At 47.7% G+C, this 22,557-nt stretch overlaps 1 protein-coding gene across 4 annotated transcripts in view; it reads left to right on the top strand.

The window, feature by feature from the left end:
* Positions 1-22,557, top strand: part of LOC135213003 (RNA polymerase II-associated protein 1-like) — a 54,736-nt gene that overhangs the window by 12,494 nt on the left and 19,685 nt on the right. For 3 of the 4 annotated variants that reach the window (XM_064246782.1, XM_064246780.1, XM_064246781.1), the window contains exon 6: positions 20,892-21,382. In XM_064246782.1, coding sequence (XP_064102852.1) covers positions 20,892-21,382 — 491 coding nt within the window. Of the gene's footprint in view, positions 89-20,891; positions 21,383-22,557 lie in introns of all 4 variants that reach the window. The other variant, XM_064246783.1, reaches the window with a different exon arrangement.

The raw sequence follows: 22,557 nt of genomic DNA on the forward strand, positions 1-22,557 counted from the left end.
ATATTCTCAGGACCAAAGTTTCAAAAAATCTTCTGAGTCAAGAGTCTCAGACTCTGCTTTATATGAGACCCAAGGGTAACTGCCTTAGGTAGGTGATACTTTACAGTACTCTAAATTTTTGCATTTCAGATGGATTAAAGTCAATAGTTTATATCCTTTAACACTCTTGCTCTCCTCTGATGTGTTATATATTTCATCTGTTATGGCATTACGTAAATTCTGCTAAATGATTATGGATTATGGTTCGAAGGTACAACATAGTGGATTATCATAGTTGTCAGAAGCAGATTGTGTTATGGGTATTACAATTATACGTATGTACAGTGGTACCTCGAGATATGAAATTAATCTGTTCTGAGGCGGCCTTCGTATCATGAGTTTTTCGTATCTTAACCGCATTTTACATGTAAAATGCCTAATCCGTTCCAAGCCCTGTAAAAACACCCTAGTAAATTATATTTCCAGGCCTACAACACATGTTCTAGGGTTACGACGCCGATCCGACGGAAGAAATATGACTCCAAAAAGGCAAAATACTGTACATACTTGAGTAATATTCAACTGCATGTAATGTTCAACCGCATTTTTACTGCATATATTAGGACTTTAGCATATGTCACTTAGCAATAAGCCTAGCCTATGTTAGCGGTTGCTACTGTAGCCTAGTCTAAGATTCTGACATCTAAACCTAAGAAGCTAAAAGCTTAGAATATGCCAATGAAATGTATAAATAATCAGTATGTACTCATTTCAACTAATTATTAATTAATCATTAACTATAATACACAAAAAAAAACTTCCAATCGTTTGTTTACATTTAGCTCTTACGAGTACCGAACGAACGCCAAGCAATCACTTTTCCTAGGACACAGTAAGCCATAAATTTTCATTAGTATCTCTCTTCAACTAATGAAACTACCAAACAGTATAATAACCATTCATTTCTACTCTTTATTCTATCTTTACCTAATGGAGATACCGAGTTACCGACAGCTATATTGAAACATACGTAACATAATATTAAAACAGAAGAAGAATTCTAAAGAATACATATTTGTTGGCTTCGATGATAGCAGTCTGATTTATTTTATATTTTATGATATCTAATTCACAATTTTTTTTATTAAATGTATTGCATGTACTCATTTCAAATAATTATTAAGTAAACATTAACTATAATAAACAAAAAAACAAAAATAAGTTTCCAAACTTCTATTTACACCCAGCACTTACGAGTACCGAATGATCGCCAAGCAATCACTTTTCCTAGTACACAGTAAGCCATAAATTTTCATTATCTCTCTTCAACTACTGAAACTACCAAACAGTATAACACTCAATTCTATTCTTTATTCTTTCATCTTTACCTAATGTTTTTATTGTAGTGTCTTACCGAACAATTATAGAGCCGTGATTTCCACGAGCGGCAGGATACTAAATTCAAAATTTAGCGCGTCGGCGTCGCCAACACTGGTGGTGATGACGTCATCTCCCTCCACTCGCGGGAGAACCAGGTACAACTGCCCAGGTGAATCCAATTCTTTTCCTGCCGGCGTCCGGTGAACATCGGTGGTCGGTGCGGTTGGATGACTTTGCTTCGCTTTTTTTCTTGTGGAATTGATCTTCGGAATTGGTGAAGTACTCTTTTTTTTTTTTGGCGTTGTTGTTATTTTGCTGCTTTTTATTTAGGCGTTGCCATGTCGGATTCTAGTCCGTCGGGAGTTAGGTTTTGCATCTCAGGATGTAAAACTAGATTATCCAAGTTAGAATATGATTCTCACACTATGTGTTAAGTGTAGGGGACAGGTTTGTTCAGCAGATCGAACATGTAACGAGTGTAGTGATTGGACTGATTCTCAATGGAAGTTTTTTTTAGTTCATACTCGGAGAAATTAGCTAAAGACAGAATTAGAAAAAGCAGCGCTTAGGGAAAGTAGACTTAGCTCCGCTTCGTCTTGCGATGCTTCTGTTCCTTCTGTTTCTCCTCAAATTGTTATGGTCTCCTTTAAACTACACCTCCTATTCCTCCTACTAATCCCGCGTCTCCGGCTTCCCGTGTAGTTTTCTTCTTTTCCGACACCATTGCCAGTCTGGAATCGAGGTTAGATCAGAAATTTTTCGGTACTAGCGAATACGGTTTTGCAACTTGGTAATTCAGTTAAGACGTTTTTGGAGAAAGCGGCTTCAGGTAAGAGTGTAGTTGAGGGTGCGTCTGTCTGTCCTGACACGTCTCCTAGACAAAGGTCACTGTCCCAGCTCCCCGCACGGGGAGAAGACATACCGGAAGTCCAAGGAGTCGATCGGGATTTGCCCACAGACAGGCGCCTCTCTTGTTGAGCCTGTTGCGCCTCAACAGGGCTCGGTTAAGCGTTGGAAAGGTGTTGCGGTCAGACGGCCTTTCGAATGATTCAAGCGATTCGTCTCCGGTCGCGCGGCGCTCTTGGCGAGATCGCCCGTTTCGCGTCCCGTAAAGAGGCGTTCAGGCGCCGATTCTTCGCCTCCTCCAGTCAAGCGGTATAAGGAGCCTGAGAGTAGGGTTGCGCCGCGGCCATTAGCGGCTCGTTCGTCGCCTCAATCTGTGCCTTTTTCGGCTCCATCTACTAGTAGAGATTGTGGTTTTAGCGCTGTAGCTAGCAGTTCTAAGGGTGTTTCTTTAGGCGCTTTTTCGTCTGTTTACGCCTGATGCGCCTGTTTCGCCTCGAATTTCGGCGGCTCCGAGCGAGGCGCAAGTAGTTTTTCCGCCTCCTGCTGAACTTTATTAGGCTCTTCCAAGCCACTACGTTAACTGTTTTTGATTCGTCTCTGGCGCCTTTGCGCAAGCAGTTAGAGATGTTAACCAACTGGATGAATGAGTCCAAGGGTGGTTCGAAACCTTCAGATCCGGTTGTAGTTCCGTCTACTTCTTCGGCGGTATCGGAGAATGAAGAAGAAGTAGAGGAGGAGGATTCACATCACCTCTCGTGTTATTCACGTCTCCTTAGATTTCTTCTGGTATCTTATCCAGATTATTTTGAGAAAGCGGCCCCGCGCTCCCCAACTTCGACTTTTTTGATGAGGAGGAAAACTTCAGACCCCCTCTCCTCCCAAAACTTGTTCTATCTAAAGCGGTTAGACATTCGTTGAAAGAGACGGAGAAATGGATGTCTATGAAAAGAGACTTAGGGAAGGCTCTTTTGCTTACCCTCCCTCTAAGTTGCTTCGTAAGAGGTATAGGTTTTATGTAAACTGGGGAAGCTCCTTCTCTGGGAGTTTCTGCCTCCTCCCAGGGAGACTTCTCCAGTTTAATCGACTCCTCTAGAAGATCTGCTTTCGCCGCAGCGAAAGTTTTCTTTACAGCGCCTGAGTTGGACCACGTTGTAAAGAATCAATTTAAACTTTTGGAAGTCTTTAGCTTCCTTGATTGGACTATTGGCGCTTTAGCGGCCAAGATCGAAGACTGTCCTTCTCTTTCTCAGGAGTTAGCGGAGGATTGGATTGGTGTTCTGTCCTGTGCGGACAAATCATTAGGGATGGATGTGATGAGTTAGCTTCGCTCATCGCCTTTGGTACCCTTAAGAAAAGGCAACTTTGGTGCTCCTTTGCTTCTAAAAGGGTTACGTCCCAACAGAAGTCTTCCTCTCTTGTTTGCTCCTTTTGTGAAAGATAACCTCTTTCCAGACGATGTAGTGTTGTCCAATTTCGTCTGCGCTAGATAAGAAATCTACTTCGGATTTACTGGCACAGTCTACTAAGAGGACCTAAAGCTCCTGTGGAGACTGTTCCTTCGGTTTCTCCTCTGACCCAAGCGCCTTTTCGAGGGAGAAAACCCAAGCGCTTCTTTCGGCCGAAGTCGAATTTGCGACCTCAGTCTAAGGCCCTCGGCCAAGGTTAACAAACCTTCCAAATGAAAGCTCGGTTCTTCATGCACCAGTGGGAGCCAGGCTGGCGCTGTTTTGGGAGGAATGGGAAAACAGAGGAGCAGAAGCCTGGTAGTGCAAGTACTCAAGTTCGGCTATCGTATTCCTCTCGTTTCACCTCCCTCGCTCTCACTGTGCCAATTCCATTCCAGGCATACTCTCCGGGCTCAGACAAATTTCTGGCGATAGCCGCAGAAGTGGAAGCGCTTGTTCTCAAAGAAGCGATAGAACAGATAGAAGGGGATTTTCCTCCAGGCTTTTACAATCGCCTTTTGTAGTTCCCAAGTCATCAGGGGGCTGGAGGCCGGTTTTGGATGTGAGCGCCCTGAACTTGCATGTCCAGAAAACAAAATTTCATATGGAGACCACTCGGTCGGTTCTGGAGTCCATCAGACAGGGGATTGGATGGTCTCTCTGGACATGCAAGACGCTTATTTTTCACATTCCGATACATCGCGAATCTCGGAAGTACCTGAGGTTCATGTTCGAAGGCAAGGTGTTTCAGTTTCGGGCGCTTTGCTTCGGACTAGCGACCGCTCCTCAAGTTTTCACCAGGGTTCTTATTCCCCGATAGGAAGCTGGCTGCCCACATATTAGGAGTAAGAATCTCCCTCTATCTGGACGATTGGCTTCTCCGGTCGGAATCAGAGAGTCGGTGCATGAAGGACCTTGGAACAACTCTGGATCTTGCCAGAAAGTTAGGAATTCTGGTCAACAAACAGAAGTCCCAGTTGGTTCCATCTCAGAGCATCCTTTATTTGGGGATGATTCTGAATGCTCAAGTTTTTCGGGCTTTTCTGTCCCCGAAGAGGGTTCAAGGCTGTCTGGAGACAGTTTCAGGAGTTCTTGGACAAAAAAGGTAAGTTCTGCCAATCAGTGGATGAGGGCTCCTGGGCAAATTGACGTCAGTGGAGAAATTTGTGACGTTGGGAAGACTGCACATGAGACCTCTGCAGTTTTTCCTGAGAGCCTCTTGGTGCAGGAAGACACAACCAGACTCGATTACCTTTCCTGTCACAGATCAAATAAAAGAGGACCTAAGGTGGTGGCTCTCTCGAGCAAGGTTGGAAGAAGGGTTAGATTTACGACCCATCCTCCCGAACCTACAGTTCTTTTCCGACGCATCGAACACAGGTTGGGAGCCCTACTGGGAAATCAACGGACTTCAGGAGCTTGGTCGGAGAAGGAGAAGAAGTTCCACATAAATGTAAAAGGAACTGTTAGCAATTTTCTTGGGGCTCAGACAGTTTCGGAGCTTAGTAGAAGGTCGAGTAGTGGCAGTGCATTCCGACAACTCCACGGCTCTCTCGTACGTGCGGGGAAACAGGGGGGGGAGGGGGGGACTCATCTTTCTCTCTGTACGAAGTAGCCAAGGATCTCCTCCTGTGGTCAAACGAAGCGAAGGTTCAGCTAGTCCCGAGATTTGTTCCGGGAAAGATGAACGTCCTGGCGGACGAGTTAAGTCGTCAACAGCAAGTGTTACCTCTGGAGTGGACTTTGGACAACAAGATTTGTCAGAAATTTTGGCGCCTTTGGGGACGACCGTCAATAGACCTGTTCGCGACATCAAGGAACAAACCGTCTTCCTCTCTCTTGTTCGCCAGTCCCAGATCCTCTAGCTTGGTCGGTGGACGCAATGCTGTTGGATTGGTCGGGTCTGGAAGCTTATGCATTCCCTCCGTTCGGTCTAATAAGAGAGGTGCCTGAACAAGTTCATGTCGCAACAGCAATGTAACGCTAAACGTTAATCGCTCCCTTTGGCCCCAGGAAAGAGTGGTTCCCGGACCTTCTCCAGTTGTTAGTAGACTTCCCCAGACTTCTTCCTCCAGAGAAGTGGCTTCTCAAACAACCTCACTTCAAGAGGTTCCACCAAAACCTTGTCCGCTCTAGCTCTGACAGGGTTCAGACTGTCCGGAATCTTGTCAGAGCGAAAGGATTTTCAAGAAGAGCTGCAGAAGCTATCGCTCGTTGTAGGAGAGAGTCTTCTAACAAACTCTATCAAGGGAAGTGGAGAATCTTCAGAGAGTGGTGTAGAAGTGCTAAAGTCTCTACTTCTGCGACCTCTTTAACAGAAATAGCAGATTTTCTTATATTTCTTAGGAACTCTAAGAAACTGGCTCCTTCGACGATCAGAGGATATAGAGCCATGCTCTCTTCGGTTTTTCGACATCGAGGTTTGGATATTTCCTCCAATTCAGATCTGTCGGACCTCATTAGGTCTTTCGAAACCACTAAGCTCCCGCAAGATACAGTGGCTTGGAACTTAGATGTGGTGCTTAAGTTCCTCATGGGGCCACCGTTTGAGCCCTTTGAAGTCGGCTTCACTCAGGAACTTGACTAAGAAGGCACTCTTTCTTATTGCACTAGCTTCTGCTAAGCGTGTCAGCGAATGCACGCTATAGACAAAAGAGTCGGTTTCTCTCAAGGCAATGCTGTATTTTCGGTATCTTTGACCTTTCTAGCCAAAAATGAGAACCTTCTAATCCTTGGCCGAGGAGTTTTGTGGTAAGGAAGGAACTTATCTGATTTGGTTGGACATGAGGAGGAGGAAAGGCTCTTATGTCCAGTCAGGGCTATTAAGCAGTATCTGTTTGCCACTAAGGGTATTAGAGGACAATCTTCTAAGCTCTGGACCTCGGTTCAAAATCCCTCTCGTCCTCTTTCTAAGAATGCTATATCGTTCTTTATTAGAGAGCTTATCAGGGAAGCTCACTCGCAGTCCGAGAACGACAATCTTCCGTTCTGAGAGTTAAAGCTCACGAGGTTAGAGCAGTGGCAACTTCTTTAGCATTCAGAAAGAATTTATCTTTAGCTTCGATTCTTCAGAGCACGTTCTGGAGATCGAATTCGGTTTTTGCGAGTCATTATCTCAAAGAGATAGAAACGGTTTTCGAGAATTGTAAAACGTTAGGTCCGGTGGCGGTTTCTGGCATGGTGTTGGGAGAAACGGCACAGGGGTCGTCACCTCTATGCTAACTTTTTCACCTTGAATAGGTTGTCGAGTTCAAGGGAAGCTGGGGGTACTGAGTACCTGGGATACTCACCAGTCTGTTAGGTCAGATTTTACAATGGTTGGGTATATATGTAAATCTGGTGTTGGTGACAAATGTTTTTGTATGATTGAATTTCTGGTCTTAGCCCAGGGCAAGGGCAATCTTTGTTGTTACTATCCTCCGTCAGTCAGCCTTGACTCGCTTGAACTACGGAAGGATTCCACTCCTGTAGAGGCTAACTTTGGTCAAATTCCAATTCCTCTACAATAGTAAGAAGAGCACCGACCAGAGGCAGTAACAGTCTGCTGTAGCTCTCTTACAAGGTAAGGTACAACAGACACCTTGAGTGTTACTGGTATTGCAATAAATGTAACCATTTAAAAATACTAGTGGTCCACTGAATCCCACCTTCCCATAAATGTGTAATCAGCTCTATAATTGTTCGGTAAGACACTAGAAACAAACTTACAATAAAAATGAAATTTTCATTATAAAATGAAGTTTTATTGTATACTTACCGAACAATTATGATTATACCCACCCTCCTCCCCTTAGGTGGACGGACGGGCAGAAAGAATTGGATTCACCTGGGCAGTTGTACCTGGTTCTCTCCCGCGAGTGGAGGGAGATGACGTCATCACCACCAGTGTTGGCGACGCCGACGCGCTAAATTTGAATTTAGTATCCTGCCGCTCGTGGAAATCACGGCTCTATAATTGTTCGGTAAGTATACAATAAAAACTTATTATTTTAATAAAAATTCAAATTTGTTTTCATACAATTAACTTACCTGTCAGATATATACATAGCTAAGACTCCGTCGTCCCCGACAGAAATTCAAATTTCGCGCCACTCGCTACAGGTAGGTCAGGTGATCTACCGGCCTGCCCTGGGCGGCAGGCAGGGACTAGGAACCATTCCCGTTTTCTATTATATTTTCTCTGTCACCGGTGGTATCAACATTGTTGTTATTACCTCCTGACTTAGATTCTTATTTCATCCTTTGATCATCGTTTCTCGGCTTTTTGGTGACGTATCTGGATCGTGTTTTTTGGCATTCGCTACTGTGGACTGATTTTGGACTTGCTTTTTGGATTTTTCTCAGTATGTCTGATTCAAATGTGAGTGTGAGAATGTGTGTGAATGTAGCCTGCAGGGTGAGGATACCGAAGGCTTCGGTTGATCCTCACACTGTATGTCGTAAATGTAGGGGGTTTCAGTGTTCTTCTACTAATACCTGTCATGAATGTGAGGGATTAAATGCAGAAGAATGGAAGACTTTAACTTCTTATTTGAAGAAGTTAGAGAGGGATAGGGTTAGACGTTTGAAAGGTGTGAGTACAAGGCCTATTGAGCCTTTTATTGATCCTATTTCTAATCCTGATGAGTTGGATTCTCCCTATATGTCAAATTCACAAGCTTTACTTTCTGAATCGGCCTCGGATATCGCTGATCTGAAGGCTACGATTCATCAGATGAAGTCCAAAATGGCGGACTTACAAGGTAAGGCTAGTGAAAGTGAACTGTACAGTGAAGTGAGTTCTCCCAGTGTTGTGGAGGGGCTGTTTGATCGTCCCTGCGACGCTCCCAGGCCTAGACCTCTTCCAAGCTCCCATGCCCAGAGGAGAAGGAAAGTCGAAAGCCTTAAGGAGGTCGTGGGGAATCCCCAACGGTCAGACGTCCCTTCAGCAGGCTCTGTTTCGATGCAGGCTGCTCAGGGACCGCTTTTTAGAAAAAGCGTCCTGCGAGAGTGTTTCTCATCCTCTCCCTCTCCCTCACCTAAACGAGGGTGGAAGGATTCGGATCTCTCTAGGCCTCTGAAACGGCATTTGAGAGAACCTGAATTGGATTCGAGCCCGGAGCACTTCTCAGATGAAGCTCCCTCGTCTATTAAAAAGGCGAAGGTGGCGTCAGCGTCACCCTACGTGGACGTAGCAGAACGCTTTCCTGCTACTTCTCCCCCGATTGAAGATGACGTGGGAGAAACTTCCAGGAAGATTCTCATGGGCGGTGCAGGAACAAGCTAGCCTCTTTTGGTGGGGAGTGTTAGCGAGGGATCCTCCTCGTAAGAAGGACGTTTCGCTTCCAATCAAGAAGACTCGTCCTCTCTCCCCTGCAAATCGAGAGGCGTCATGCAGACGTGAAGCTTCCAAACATACCGCAGAGGCTTCGGTTTCGAGATCGAGATCGAGGGAACCTTACGGCAGAAACGTAACGCCAGATAGACGTGAGGCGTCTTATAGGCGTGAAGCGTCATTCAAAGCGTCTTATAAGTGCGAGGCTCCAACCAAGGTATTGGCGCCAGTTAGGACGCCAGTTGAAAGCGAAGCGTCTTCCAGGCGCGAGGCGTCATCCAGACGTCAGCAGCCAGACAAGCGGGAGGCGTCAGCCAGGACGCTTGGCGGACGAGAAGTGTCATCCAAGCGGGAGGCGTCATCCTTTTATGGAGAGAAGCCTAGGCTGTTGGCGCCTTCCAAGAAGGAAGCTTCTATTAAAGCTTTGAAGAGGAAGGAATATCATTCCCTTAGTCCCTCTCCTATCAGGAGTTTGTCTCCCCCAGAGGAAAGACGTCCTGATTTGTTAGCGGAGACTCATCTAGACCCCGAGTTCGAAGTAAACTCGGAAGACGAGTATCAGGGAAGAGAAGGACTATCGAACTATAAAGTTTTGACAGCCTTGCTTCTAGAAGAGTATGGAGACGACTTGACCCCTGCCGCTCCTCCTTCTCCGCGCGCTCTTTTCTCGAGCGCAAAGACGAAGAAGTCTTCGTCTTTTCTTAGAGTGAAGCCCGCCATTTCGATGAAGAGGGCTCTTCAGTCCTTAAACTCATGGATGAAGTCGAAGAAGGAGTTGGTCAGAACGGTCTTCTGCATGCCCCCAGCGAGACTAGCTGGTAAACAAGGCATTTGGTATCAGACGGGAGAGAATATGGACATTTCTCTTCCGTCTTCGACAGAAGCGGACTTTCGACCTAGTCGACGCTTCACGAAGACAAAGTTTGAACTCTGCCCGTATAACTTGGGGCATTTCAGAAACTGGATCATCTCCTCAAGGGACTCTTCCATGTATTAGAAGTTTTCAACTTCTTAGATTGGTCCCTTGGGGTGATGTCCAAGAAAGCCCATGATTCTGAAGGACTCGAACCAGAAGTCCTTCTGTGTATTTTGTCTTGTATAGACAAAGCGGTACAGGATGGCTTGATTGAGATCTCCTCTTTATTTGGAGCAGGTCTTCTTAAGAAGAGGACAGTCTATAGTGCCTTTTTGACGAAAGCGGTCTCCCACTCTCAAAGGGCAGCGCTACTGTACTCACCATTGTCAGACTTTTTGTTCCCTTCTCAGTTAGTGAAGGACATTTCTCGTTCATTAACTGAGAAGGCGACTCAAGACCTTCTTACTCAGTCAGCAAGGAAAAAGAAACCTGCTACTGCGACGGAAAAGAAAGGACCGAGTACATCGGTTCAGCCCTTTCGAGGTGGCCCTACCTCCAGAGCTCACTCAAGAAGGAAGGCTCCTGAGAAGAGAGGTAGGTCTGCCTTTCGTCCCTTTAAAAAGGGAAAATGATGCTTCTCTCCTCCAAGCACCAGTAGGTGCCAGGCTCCTGGGATTTGTGGAGGCCTGGGCACGTATAAACACAGACGCTTCATCAATGTCTGTAATAAGGAAGGGATATCGTATCCCTTTCCTGGACAGTCCTCCCCTAACGTCAACACCGCGGGAACTGTCAGCCAAGTACAAGGATCCTGTGCTGAGGGATACTCTTCGATTGATGGTGGATCAGACGTGGGACAAGAGAGCGATAGAACTAGTACTGGATCAAAACTCCCCGGTGTTTTACAATCGCCTTTTTCTGGTTGCGAAAGCCTCGGGAGGCTGGAGACCAGTACTAGACGTCAGCTCTCTGAACAAATTTGTTCAGAAGGAGAAGTTCTCGATGGAGACTTCTGCCTCAGTCCTTGCGTCAATGCGACAAGGAGATTGGATGGTGTCAATGGATCTCCAGGACGCCTATTTCACGTCCCGATCCACCCTTCATCGAAGAAGTACCTCCGTTTCATGACGGGGGGAAGGATCTTTCAGTTCAGAGCCTTGTGTTTCGGCCTTTCCACAGCTCCTCAGGTCTTCACAAGTCTGATGAAGAATGTGGCGAGGTTTCTTCACCTCAAAGGTGTAAATGTCTCTCTGTATCTGGACGATTGGCTCATCAGAGCCAGATCAGAGAGACAGTGCTTGGAGGACCTTACGTTGACATTGAACCTGATCAGATCGTTGGGATTACTCGTAAACCTCGAGAAGTCACAACTGACCCCTAGACAGAACTTAGTCTATCTGGGGATTCAGATGGATTCTCGGGGTTTTCGAGTATTTCCTTCGCAAGAGAGAATCACAAAAGGTTTGCAGAAAGTCTCTCTCTTCTTAGGGAAGGAACAGACTTCGGCGAGGGAATGGCTGAGCCTTCTAGGAACCCTTTCCTCCCTCGAACAGTTCTTCCCTCTGGGAAGGCTGCATTTACGCCCTCTTCAATTCTTCCTCAAGAGGTCTTGGAGTTGGAAGACCGGACATCTTTCAGACGCCTTTCCCATTCCAGTGGAAATGAGACCACATTTGGAGTGGTGGTTGCCCCCTCTAAAGGAGAACAAAGGAATCTCCCTGAAAATCCTGAACCCAGACCTAGTGTTGTACTCCGACGCGTCGGAGAAAGGTTGGGGAGCAACATTAGGCTCGAAGGAAGTGTCAGGCACCTGGGAAGCAGCACAGGTGTCTTGGCACATAAACTGCAAAGAGCTCTTCGCCGTACACCTGGCTCTGAAGAGTCTAGAACCTCTTGTTTCGAACAAAATAGTTCAAGTAAATGTGGACAACACCACAGCACTTGCCTACATTCGGAAACAAGGAGGGACTCACTCCTTGTTCCTATACGAACTGGCAAAAGATCTTCTACTTTGGACGTCTCAGAGGAACATCTCCCTACTTACAAGGTTCGTTCAGGGAGAAAGGAATGCGAGGGCGGACAGGCTCAGCAGGAGGAACCAGGTCCTTCACACAGAGTGGACCCTACACAAAGATGTGTGCCAAGATCTCTGGTCTCTTTGGGGGACTCCTCACGTGGATCTCTTTGCCACGTTCATTTCCAAAAGGCTGGCAGTCTTTTGCTCTGTTGTGGAAGACCCCAGAGCTCTGATAGTAGACGCCTTCCTGCTAGACTGGTCTCACGTAGACGTCTACGCTTTTCCTCCGTTCAAAATCCTGGGACTAGTGCTGAGAAAATTTGGTGGCTTTCAAAGGGGGAGGAATGAGATGACATTGATAGCCCCCTTTTGGCCGTCACAAGACTGGTTCACGGAGGTAGTGAAGTGGATGGTAGATTTTCCCAGATCCCTCCCAAGAAGGATGGATCTTCTCAAACAGCCACACTTCCAGAGGTATCATCAAAACCTCCCCGCTCTTGCTCTGACTGCCTTTCGACTATCGAAAGACTCGTCAGAGCGAGAGGGTTTTCTCGCAAAGTTGCAAGCGCAATCGCGAGAGCCCGCAGAACCTCCACTAGACAAGTATATCAGTCAAAGTGGGAGGTTTTTAGAAGGTGGTGCAGAACTAAGAAGTTGTCCTCCTCCACTACCTCTGTAGCGGAAATTGCGGATTTCCTTCTATTCCTGAGAGAAGAATCGCATCTAGCAGTATCCACAATAAAGGGTTACAGAAGTATGCTTTCGGCAGTCTTCAGGAATATAGGATTAGATCTGGCAGATAACAAGGATCTCCACAATCTCATAAGATCATTTGAGACGACGAAGTCTAAGGAACCGGTCCCTCCTAACTGGAACCTGGACGTGGTACTCAAGTTCCTGTCATCCGAAAGGTTCGAACCTCCTCATCTGGCGTCGTTTCGGGACATTACTAGGAAATGCCTATTCCTATTATCTCTAGCTACGGCAAAGAGAGTTAGTGAATTACATGCTCTGGAGGATAAAGTAGGATTCAAGGGAGACTCAGCTATTTGCTCGTTTAAAACCCTGTTTTTAGCTAAAAACGAGAATCCCACGAATCCCTGGCCTAAGTCATTCGAAGTTAAAGGCTTATCGAGTCTCGTAGGCAGAGAAGAAGAGAGGTCTCTATGTCCTGTAAGAGCTCTAAAATTCTATCTCCAGAGAAAACACCAGATGGGAGGCTCTAGACAGGGTCTTTGGTGCGTGGTAAAAGACCCCACAGGACTGATGTCTAAGAATGCTCTTGCATTCTTTGTGAGGAACGTCATTACAGAAGCGCATAAGATCTGTCCTGACGAAGAGTTCCGACTGTTGAGAGTGAAAGCGCACCAAGTGAGAGCAGTAGCGACGTCTCTCTCGTTTCAAAAGAATATGTCACTTAAAAACATCTTAGATACGACATTTTGGAGATGCAACTCAGTATTTGCATCTCATTACTTGAAAGACGTTCGTGTGACCTATGAGAAATGTTTTTCTCTGGGTCCTTTCGTATTGGCGGATACGATCCTGGGTATGGGAGCCAACACCAATCCTTAAGTATATACTTACCTTCTTTTTAGATATGTTCTAGAGTCTCTTCTAACAAAAAGGACTTGGTGCTGCACGGGCGGCCGTCTCTGTTGTTCAGTAAGAAACTTGTGATATCTAATTAGATGAGTATAAAAAAATTTTTTTTTGAAAATTATGTATGTGTGCGTATTGTGCTTTTTGAGTTATGGTTGTTGTGAAGATTTCGGGGGATAACTCGGAACAATCTTTATTTCTAACATGTGGTTAGGATCAGGTGGTCGGGATTGGTTGTATGCTCCTTCATAAGGTGTATTATCATATAAGTGGATCAGCACCCATTGACAAAGTCCTTTCAGGCTCTGCCGAGTAAGCGGATAAGACCCCATCGGCAGACCCACAAGAACTCTTGGCCATAGATCATATATCTCGCTAAAGTTTCTTGAGGTGATGCAGACTACTGGGCAAACACCCACGAAGTCTACCACCTATCAGGTAGGAACCAAGGTTTTATTTATACCTACAACATATGTTGTTTACATGTCTATTCCATAAGTAGCTGTCTCTTACCCTCCACCAAAGGGTGCCAATCAGCTATGTATATATCTGACAGGTAAGTTGATTGTATGAAAATGATATTGTTATGTTACAATAAAGTTTCATACATACTTACCTGGCAGATATATACGATTAATGGCCCACCCAGCCTCCCCGCAGGAGACAGGTGGAAGAGAGAAAATATGATAGAAAACGGGAATGGTTCCTAGTCCTGCCGCCCAGGGCAGGCCGGTAGATCACCTGACCTACCTGTAGTGAGTGGCGCGAAATTTGAATTTCTGTCGGGGACGACGGAGTCTTAGCTATGTATATATCTGCCAGGTAAGTATGTATGAAACTTTATTGTAACATAACAATATCATTTTTTTTTTTATTAAATGTATTGCATGAATAAGTTTTTCAATTTACAGCATCCTTTTACCAATAGAATACATAAAGCACAAGGGGTAGATGCTGACCAATAGGGGAGCAGGATCTTATGGGGTGACTAGCATCAGGAACCAATGGGAGAGCGGGAGGATGGTGGCGAGTTTACTCAGTTGGCGGGGCGCTAGTTTTGAAATTGTTCCCGGTGGTCCGGGCAAATCTTGGGACTTTACAGCAACAACCTTTCGTAACTTGAGCAATTTTCGTATGTAGAGCCATAAAATTGTTCGTATTTGCTTTCGTATCTCAAGTTTTTTGAAAGTTGAGCCTTTCGTATGTCGAGGTACCACTGTATTTGCCTTTTTTATCATTTAATGAAGATTTTAAGCTTTTATTGTGTGTGGCTGTCATATAATGTAGGAATATGTTGGATTCCTGACCATGTCAGCATTAAAGGAAATTAAGAAGCTGATAAAGTAGCCAAAGCTATAAGTACTGTTAGTGACTATATAACATCTGTAAAATCTGTTATCAGTACTGTAAAATATAGGAAACAATAAACATGTTAGTAGAAAAATATCTGAAACAATGAACATGTAATAACACTTTGTGTGAGTCTAAAGTGTAATCGACAATGAATTTCCTTTTGTTCTGATACGAATACAAACCATCGGTCCTTTACAATAGGAATGTAACTTGCGGCAGCTGGAACCGGTCGTAAGCTTCGAACAAGGGAGTTTGCGCACGACTGGGAGGTGAAGATCCACTTTGCTTTCGGCCGCGCTGGGTGACAGACGTGTTCTCCACTTCTCTCTGCCCTCCTTTCGTTGTATGCTTTGTTTCCTCCAAACCTTGGTTTGCTTTTGTGTGAATTGTTCTCAATACTGTAAGTATGTGTGCTTGTATTATTACAATTTATTATGGATTCTCGCGAGCTGGAGAGTTCCCCACCCCCCCCACCCCCCCCTCAGGCACAGGACTTGCCCTGGTGTGGAGGGCCGTAGGTGTGGGGCCTTCCGCTCCTTTCCCGAGGTAGACCCTCATGAATTATGTGCTCGGTGTCAGGGACACGAATGCTCTCACGCCGAGCCCTGTGATATTCGTGTTTTATGGTCGGAGGAGCAGTGGGCGCGCTTTGAGGGGAGGAGGAAGCGATGTAAGCCTGCCAGGGAGCTATCGGAAAGTTCTTCAGCTACTCCCCTGGTCACGGACACGTCGTCTTCTTTCCTCCCTCCATCTCAGCTCCCGTGTATGGCTCCTTCCCCTTCGGGGGGGCGTTTCTCGCTCCTTATCTTCGCCTGATCCGTCGAGCGTGGAGGAGGGGCCTAGGTACCCCGACATCCAATTGTACTCGGGGTCTTCCGTTCACTCAGGGTGGGACTTGTCCCCCCCCCCCCCCCCCCCCAGGCAAGGGGGAACACTCCTACTAACCCAACTTTTGCTTCCTCAGGTGCTATTGCCGGGGGTGACGACCTCGGCCAGGTGTGCTGCTCGCTGGGTCTCCAGGGGACACAGAGTATTCGGGGGCTATTGGATCACCTGGCAAGTGGCTCTGCTCCGGTGACTCATGGACTGGTGACTACCACCACCACCACCACCACTGTTTGACCCCAGGGTATGCCGTCCCTCTTTACCTGGTGTATATGCAGCTGACCCCTTCAGCTGCAGTGCAGGCGCCGTTGTCCTGCTTTCCGAGGAGGGTCGTAACACCGCCGGCCGGGGTTCGCCGCTCTCGCCTCAGCCCCCGACTTTCGGTGCCCCAAGAGCTCGCCCCTGGACCTGCCACCAGTACCCAGGAAGTCGCTGGCCGCTGCCCCGCCTCCTGCTGTACCTGCCGTTCCTGCCGTGCCTGCCGTACCTGCTGTACCTGTCTTACCTGGTCCAGCCCCTGCCGACGTCGTTCCTGCCCGTGGTGTTGCTGCCCCAGTCGCAGGTCCTTCCGGGCCGTGTTGCTTCGGCAATTGCCCCGGCTCCGTCCTGGATGGAGGACCTGACAACTGTCCTAAGGAAGCTGACGAAGAGGAAGAGGAAGAGGAAGAAGGTGTTGTCGTCGTCTTCATCATCGTCTCTTGCCGCCTCTTCCCCTTTGACTTCCAAGGCTTCACAGCCGAGGAAGAAGAAGGCTGTCTCCTCCACCCCCCCAAGAAGTCTCCTTCGGGAACTTCTAAGGGCCCGTCTCACTCCGGTGGGACGGGGGGGTCTTCCGCTGGTCCTCCCGCTCCTTTGGGAATGGGGCCCGTCTCCTTCCGCAAGGAAGAAGACGGGGACCAGAGGGGTACCGGCTAACACCGGTACCTCCTCACCTGGTGCTAGGGGCTCTGCTGCTACACCAGGTTTCATCTCGGCCTCTCGTTCGCGAGAGGTACCGAGTGTACGGTCGCTCGTGGGTGACCGTGCAGCCAAATTCCAGGCTTCTGAGTTTGCTCGGCGCCACGACCGAGGCACGGAGCGGAAGACAGGTGAGAGTCGCTCAGGTGACTCCCGCCAGGCCAGCAATCACTCTCGTAGCGATATGCGGGTCCTCAGGGTTGACGCGACGGTCCCAGACCAGCTGTGGGTTGAGACAAGGAAGAGGTCCCCTCGGTCGCCAGAACCAGCTACGGCCGGTTCCATCAGCTCGACGCGCCTTGAGGACAGGCCCCGCTCACACCGCTACAGCTGACTATGCAGGTCCCCTGACCACCGCTCCCATCGGGACCGGACAGGTGGGGGACCAGCAGCAGCTCCTCTGACGCTCGGGACCGGAGCCGTTGTTCTCGGTCCAGCCGCTCTCCCCCGGAGAGCCGCACGACCAGGCCTTCAGCTCGATCGCCACCGTGGGTTGGCGATCGCCTGCAGCCCCCCAAGCACACCGGTTCTGCCGGCGGGCGAGGGGGGAGCGTCAGGTCTTCCTCTCCGATCCCTTCAAGTGGCAGGAGGAGACCGGGAGGGGTCTGTTGCAGTTCCTCCTTCGGAAGGAGGAGGGTCTCGGGAGGCGCTCTTGTTGGAGGGACTTGACGGTCCTACTCCACAAGACGCAGTCACTCCCAAGATCCAGAGGGCGTTTGCAGAGGTTATTGCGCTAATTCGTCAGCACAACGACCTCGGGGAGGGATCGCCGGTAGGTCTTCCAAAGCTACTTCCCCCGCCTCTACTGCGACAGAGGAGATTCTACGTGCCATCGGAGGACCCCCTGCCGCCCAAACAGGTTAACCCGGAGTTAGCTAGGCTAAGTCCAGGGGTGTCTCTGCAGCAGCTTCTGTCAGAGAACTTATGGTTCTCGCAGCAAGAGGCACTCGCCTTGGAATCAACCACCATGGCGGCATTCCAAGCAGTCTCCTGGTTAGACCTGTGGTCCCTCACGGTGTCTAAGGTCGTGGCCACCTCGGGAAATATCACTCCTGAAGGTGACCAGGCTTTTGGGAGACTGCCAGTCTGGAGGTAGAGCCATCTCCTACCTAGCCCACCAGACAGCAAACCTGTGGGCCAACCTGGTTCTTCGGTGGGGGGACGCAGTCCTCACCCGAGTGACCAGGGCGGCTGTTGCGTGAGGCGTCTCTGGGTCTTCGCAGACTGGTGCGGAGTTCCTCCTCTCTCTTTCCTGGAGAGATGGTGTATGCTGCAGTGGAGCGACGGTGCACTGATGACAGTGACTGTCTAGTACACCAGGCAGTCTCGAAGGCGTCTGGGCAGCCTCGAGCTACTGCGGCCAAGCCCAAAAGCTTGGTTAGCGCTTCCTCTGCGGCCAAGACGATCGCATCGTCGAAGCCGAGAGGAAAGACTCTGCCTTCGACTTCTAGGAGCGACCGTAACCAGCCCTCCTCCCAGCCCTCCTTCTCACGAGGGGGAGCTGGGAAGAAGGAGCCGAAGAGAGGCGGGAAACGCTAGGGACGGCGTTCCCCCTCACCTGCTGCCGGAAGTGGGGGGGTTGCCTGGCGAGCCATTGGGCAACTTGGCAGTGCTATGGAGCGGAGACCTGGATAGTAGACGTCCTTCAGGAGGGGTATCTACTACCCTCACCTCCAACCCAGTCCACCTTCAGACCTACATACCCGGAACATCCAAGGACGTAGCACTTCGGCAGGAAGTCCAAGCCATGCTGAGCAAGGAGCTGTGGAGATCGTCAGGGATCGGTCACCGGGCTTCTACAGCCATCTTTTCCTGGTAGAGAAGTCTTCAGGGGCTGGCGCCCGGTGATAGATCTCTCCCCTGAACCGATTCGTTTGCCAGTTTCGGTTCTCGATGGAGACGGCACGCTCCGTGCTCGACTCCATCAGGGAGAAAGACTTCATGCTTTCGGTGGATTTGAAGGACGCGTATTTCCAAATACCCGTTCATCAATCCTCCAGGAAGGACCTCCGCTTCATCCTCGATGGGACGGTGTACCAATTCAGGGCACTTTGCTTCAGTCTCTCAACCGCCCCACAGGTGTTCACGCGAGTGTTCACTCTGGTGTCTGCTTGGGCCTACTTGTCAGGGATACGTCTTTTGAGGTATCCCGACGACTGGTTAGTCCTGGAGCTCCCGCTCGCAGTTGCTACGGGACAGAGATCGACTCCTTGAGTTCTGCCGCAATCTGGGGATCGTGGGACAACCTCTTCGTTCATGCCTTTCCCCCGTTCAGACAGTCCTCTGCAGCTGTGTACCAGGGAAAGTGGGCCGTCTGCTCCTCTATGTCCCCACAGTCAAAGGATACAGGGCCGCCCTGGCTCTAGTCCTTAAACTGAGGGGAGTGAATATATCGAACTCATTCGAGATCTCCCTGCTAATGAGGAGCTTCGTGAGGTCTTCCCCACCCAGGGAACTCAGGCCTCCGGGGTGAGACGTGACTCTCGTCCTTAGGAGTTTGACTCAAAGTCCCTTCGAGCCACTCCGAGAGTCGTCAGACTTCTTGCTGGCCCTGGCATCGGCGAAGAGAGTAGGGGAACTTCATGGCTTCCTTCGACATCAAGCATTCCAGGGGATGGGGATCTGTGACGCTCGATTTCGTCCCGAACTTCGTAGCAAAGACTCAGAATCCTTCGGTCCTTGGTGACGGTTCGAGTCTTTCACGGTCCCCTCCCTATTGGACTTCACCGACAACGATGCGGATGAAATGCTGCTTTGTCCTGTGAGGGCGCTACAGCGCTATCTGAAGAGAACTCGGCACCTCGGGCCTGAGTGTTGACGCCTCTTCGTTAGCACTGGGGTGACCAAGAAAGAAGTATTCAAGAACACACTTTCTTTCTGGCTGCGTGAGGTGATCAGTAGGGCCTACGAAGCTGATGGTAGCGACGACATCCGTACCTTTCGTCCGAGAGCCCACGAAGTCAGAGGTATTGCTCCTTCCCTTGCATTCCGCAAGAACTTCTCCGTGGCGCAGGTCCTGAAGGCAGGGGTCTGGACCAACCAGACCACCTTCACCTCCTCCTACCTTCTTGATATAGCCCACAGGTCCTTGGATACTTTTTCCTTGGGACCCGTGGTGGCTGCTCAACAAGTTGTGTAGCTCACCCAGCACCCGAGTGGACAGAACAGCATCGCATCCTTGTGTGACTGCATAAATGGATGAGTGAATGAGAGTGCGACTGGCCTCTCTTCCCCATCTTTTTCTCTCCCTCTACCTGTGAGCAGAGGGACGCGGTCATCACTACGCTGGAACAGGAGACCGATGCAGGTGAGCTACTCAACCGAGCCCCTCCTATCCCTTTCATTAGGGATAGGAGCAATTATCCACCACTTTCCCCAACAAGGGGGGGAAGTGGGAGCCAACAATAGACAAACCCATGACTTCATATTGCCTCTTGCAATAGGAACAAGTTCTTGCTTGCTAGTTTTAAGAGGTAAACTTGCCTCCCTCTTATTACTTGGGTCCAGAGGTCTGACCATTGATCCTGCGGTACATACCCCGATTATTGGGCAGAGGCTAGGATCCCTCCCTCTGCTCTTACGACCAGGGAACCAAGGTTGGACGAAAACCAGTCTGTTCATAAGACTCAGATTCCACCCACCAAGAAGTGAGTCTTCCTATTGTAAAGGACCGATGGTTTGTATTCGTATCGAAACAAATAACAATTTGTCAAAAATTGTATTTTTCCTAACTATACAAACCTGAGGTCCTTTACACATAGTCCCACCTCATGCCACCCCTCACTCTGTTTTTTCCTGGGCCTAAAGCAAAGTGGATCTTCACCTCCCAGTCGTGCGGTGCGTGGACTGTCGGACAAGCAGTTAACTACCGAGCTTATGACCGGCTCCAGCTGCCGCAAGTTACATTCCTATTGTAAAGCACCTCAGGTTTGTATAATTAGGAAAAATACAATTTTTGGATCTTACTATCTTGCTGTCCAACTGCTCCACCTCCCGCTTTTCACTGTCCTGAGCAATGAAAAGCCGGAAGTGCAATTAACACATTATGATAAGCTCTATATTACGGATATTCTTTGGCTGAACATCAGTGGAGAAATTGGGAAAGGATATTTATTTCAATAACTCGAATGCTTTTCATGAACTTTAAGATTGATTAATTCGAGTTTCAACCACTGTTTCTGACTACTTAATAACGAAATTTTTTATTTCACATCAAATATTTTAAATGTTCATAATTATTAAGTATTTTATCCACAGGAAAGGAAAGTGTTGTTATTAAAAATCAAATTATTCAAGAAGCAGATGCAAAGAAAATACACTCAGAAAATATTGCTAAAATCTCAAGCATGAGCCATGAGGAAAGGCTGAGACATCAGAAAGAAATTCTTTCAAGTCTCGCACCTGAACAAATAGAATTTTTAAAATCTTTACGAAAGGCCAAAGAAAAGATCCAAAAGAAAGGAACAAAAGAAGAACCACAAGAGAATCAAACACCACTCTCTAGTTCAAGAGTAAAACAAGAAAACCAGGGTATGGAGTGTGACTCATCAGAAACTACTGGTAAAGGCCTTATGAACACACAAAGCCTTGATGATGTTCCTCAAGGTCCAGGAAAGGATAAGAAAACTGTGAAGTTTTCTGAAGATGTTGAGATGAAAGAAATACCTGGTGGTGAATTTGCAGAACTAGAGAAAATGGGGATACCAATATCCCTGTCTGAGGCAAAGAAATGGTTTCACATGACCCAGGTTAGTCACAGGGTTCACAATTATATGTTTTATATATATGAAACTTACCAAGTAATTACATTGCTTACAGTTTCACTCACTGGAAGCTTAAAATTTTACAATCGCAGTAGCACTAGTTACGTTGTTGGTGTAGGTATTGCCCTGCCCACTTACAGGGTAAGAGAGACACCTTCAGCAAGTAGTCAGTTGTTTCCTGCTGGCTCTTGACTATAGACCTAGTTGGGAGTGCTCTGCTTAGAATTTATTTTTGTTGTATTTTACCTTCTGATGTTTGGTGAACTATTGGTAGCCATGGGCTTTGATTTTTTTTTTTTTTTTTTTCCTGTTGGAGACTTCATCTCAAACGACCAAGACCTCTCTGATCTCATAAAGTCTTCTGACACGATAAAGCATAAAGGTGTAGGAGCAGTCTCACAGAATGTGTATGTGGTCCCTAAATGGCTGGCAGGTCCCAAGTACGAATCTCTTTGGTCCACATCACTGAAAGACCTCCCTAGGAAAACGCTCTTCCTGGTAGCTTTAGCCACAGCCAAGAGAGTAAGTGAATTGCATGCCATCGACAAAAGAATCGGTTTTGCAAAGGAGACACCATGTGCTTCCTAACATTAGGATTCTTGGCCAAGAATGAGGATCCTAACAAACTCTGGCCTCGTTCATTTATAATAAGAAATCTCATGGAAATATTAGGCCCAGAGGAAGAGGAGAGGACTCTGTGCCCAGTAAGGGCTCTACGATATTATCTGAATAGAATGTTGAGATTCGAGGTCCCTCAAATCACTTGTGGTGCTCAATCAAGAACCCATCTTGTACTATGTCTAGGAATGGACTTGCGTTTTTTCTAGAGGACCTGATTAGAGAACCCCATGCTCAAGTTGGCAAGGAGGACTTTAAGTTCATAAGAAACAAAGCTCATGAAATCAGGTCAGTAGCCACAATGTTATCCTTTAGATACAATGTGTCTATTTCCTCTATTTTACAGGTTACACACTAGAAGTGTAGATTGGTCTTCACGACCCATTACTTACCAAAGATGTGGAAGGGATCTTTGAAAATTGTAGTTGTTTAGGGCCATTATCAGTGACTGTCAAGGTGTTAGGGAAGGAAGCATAGGAAACATTTCTTCCTACCTGTCTTTTGTTATGGCCTCTGAAAGAGGTCCGCTTCAGGTTCGATAT

This window comes from Macrobrachium nipponense, chromosome 42, assembly GCF_015104395.2.
Source record: "Macrobrachium nipponense isolate FS-2020 chromosome 42, ASM1510439v2, whole genome shotgun sequence".
NCBI classification, from domain to species: domain Eukaryota; kingdom Metazoa; phylum Arthropoda; class Malacostraca; order Decapoda; family Palaemonidae; genus Macrobrachium; species Macrobrachium nipponense.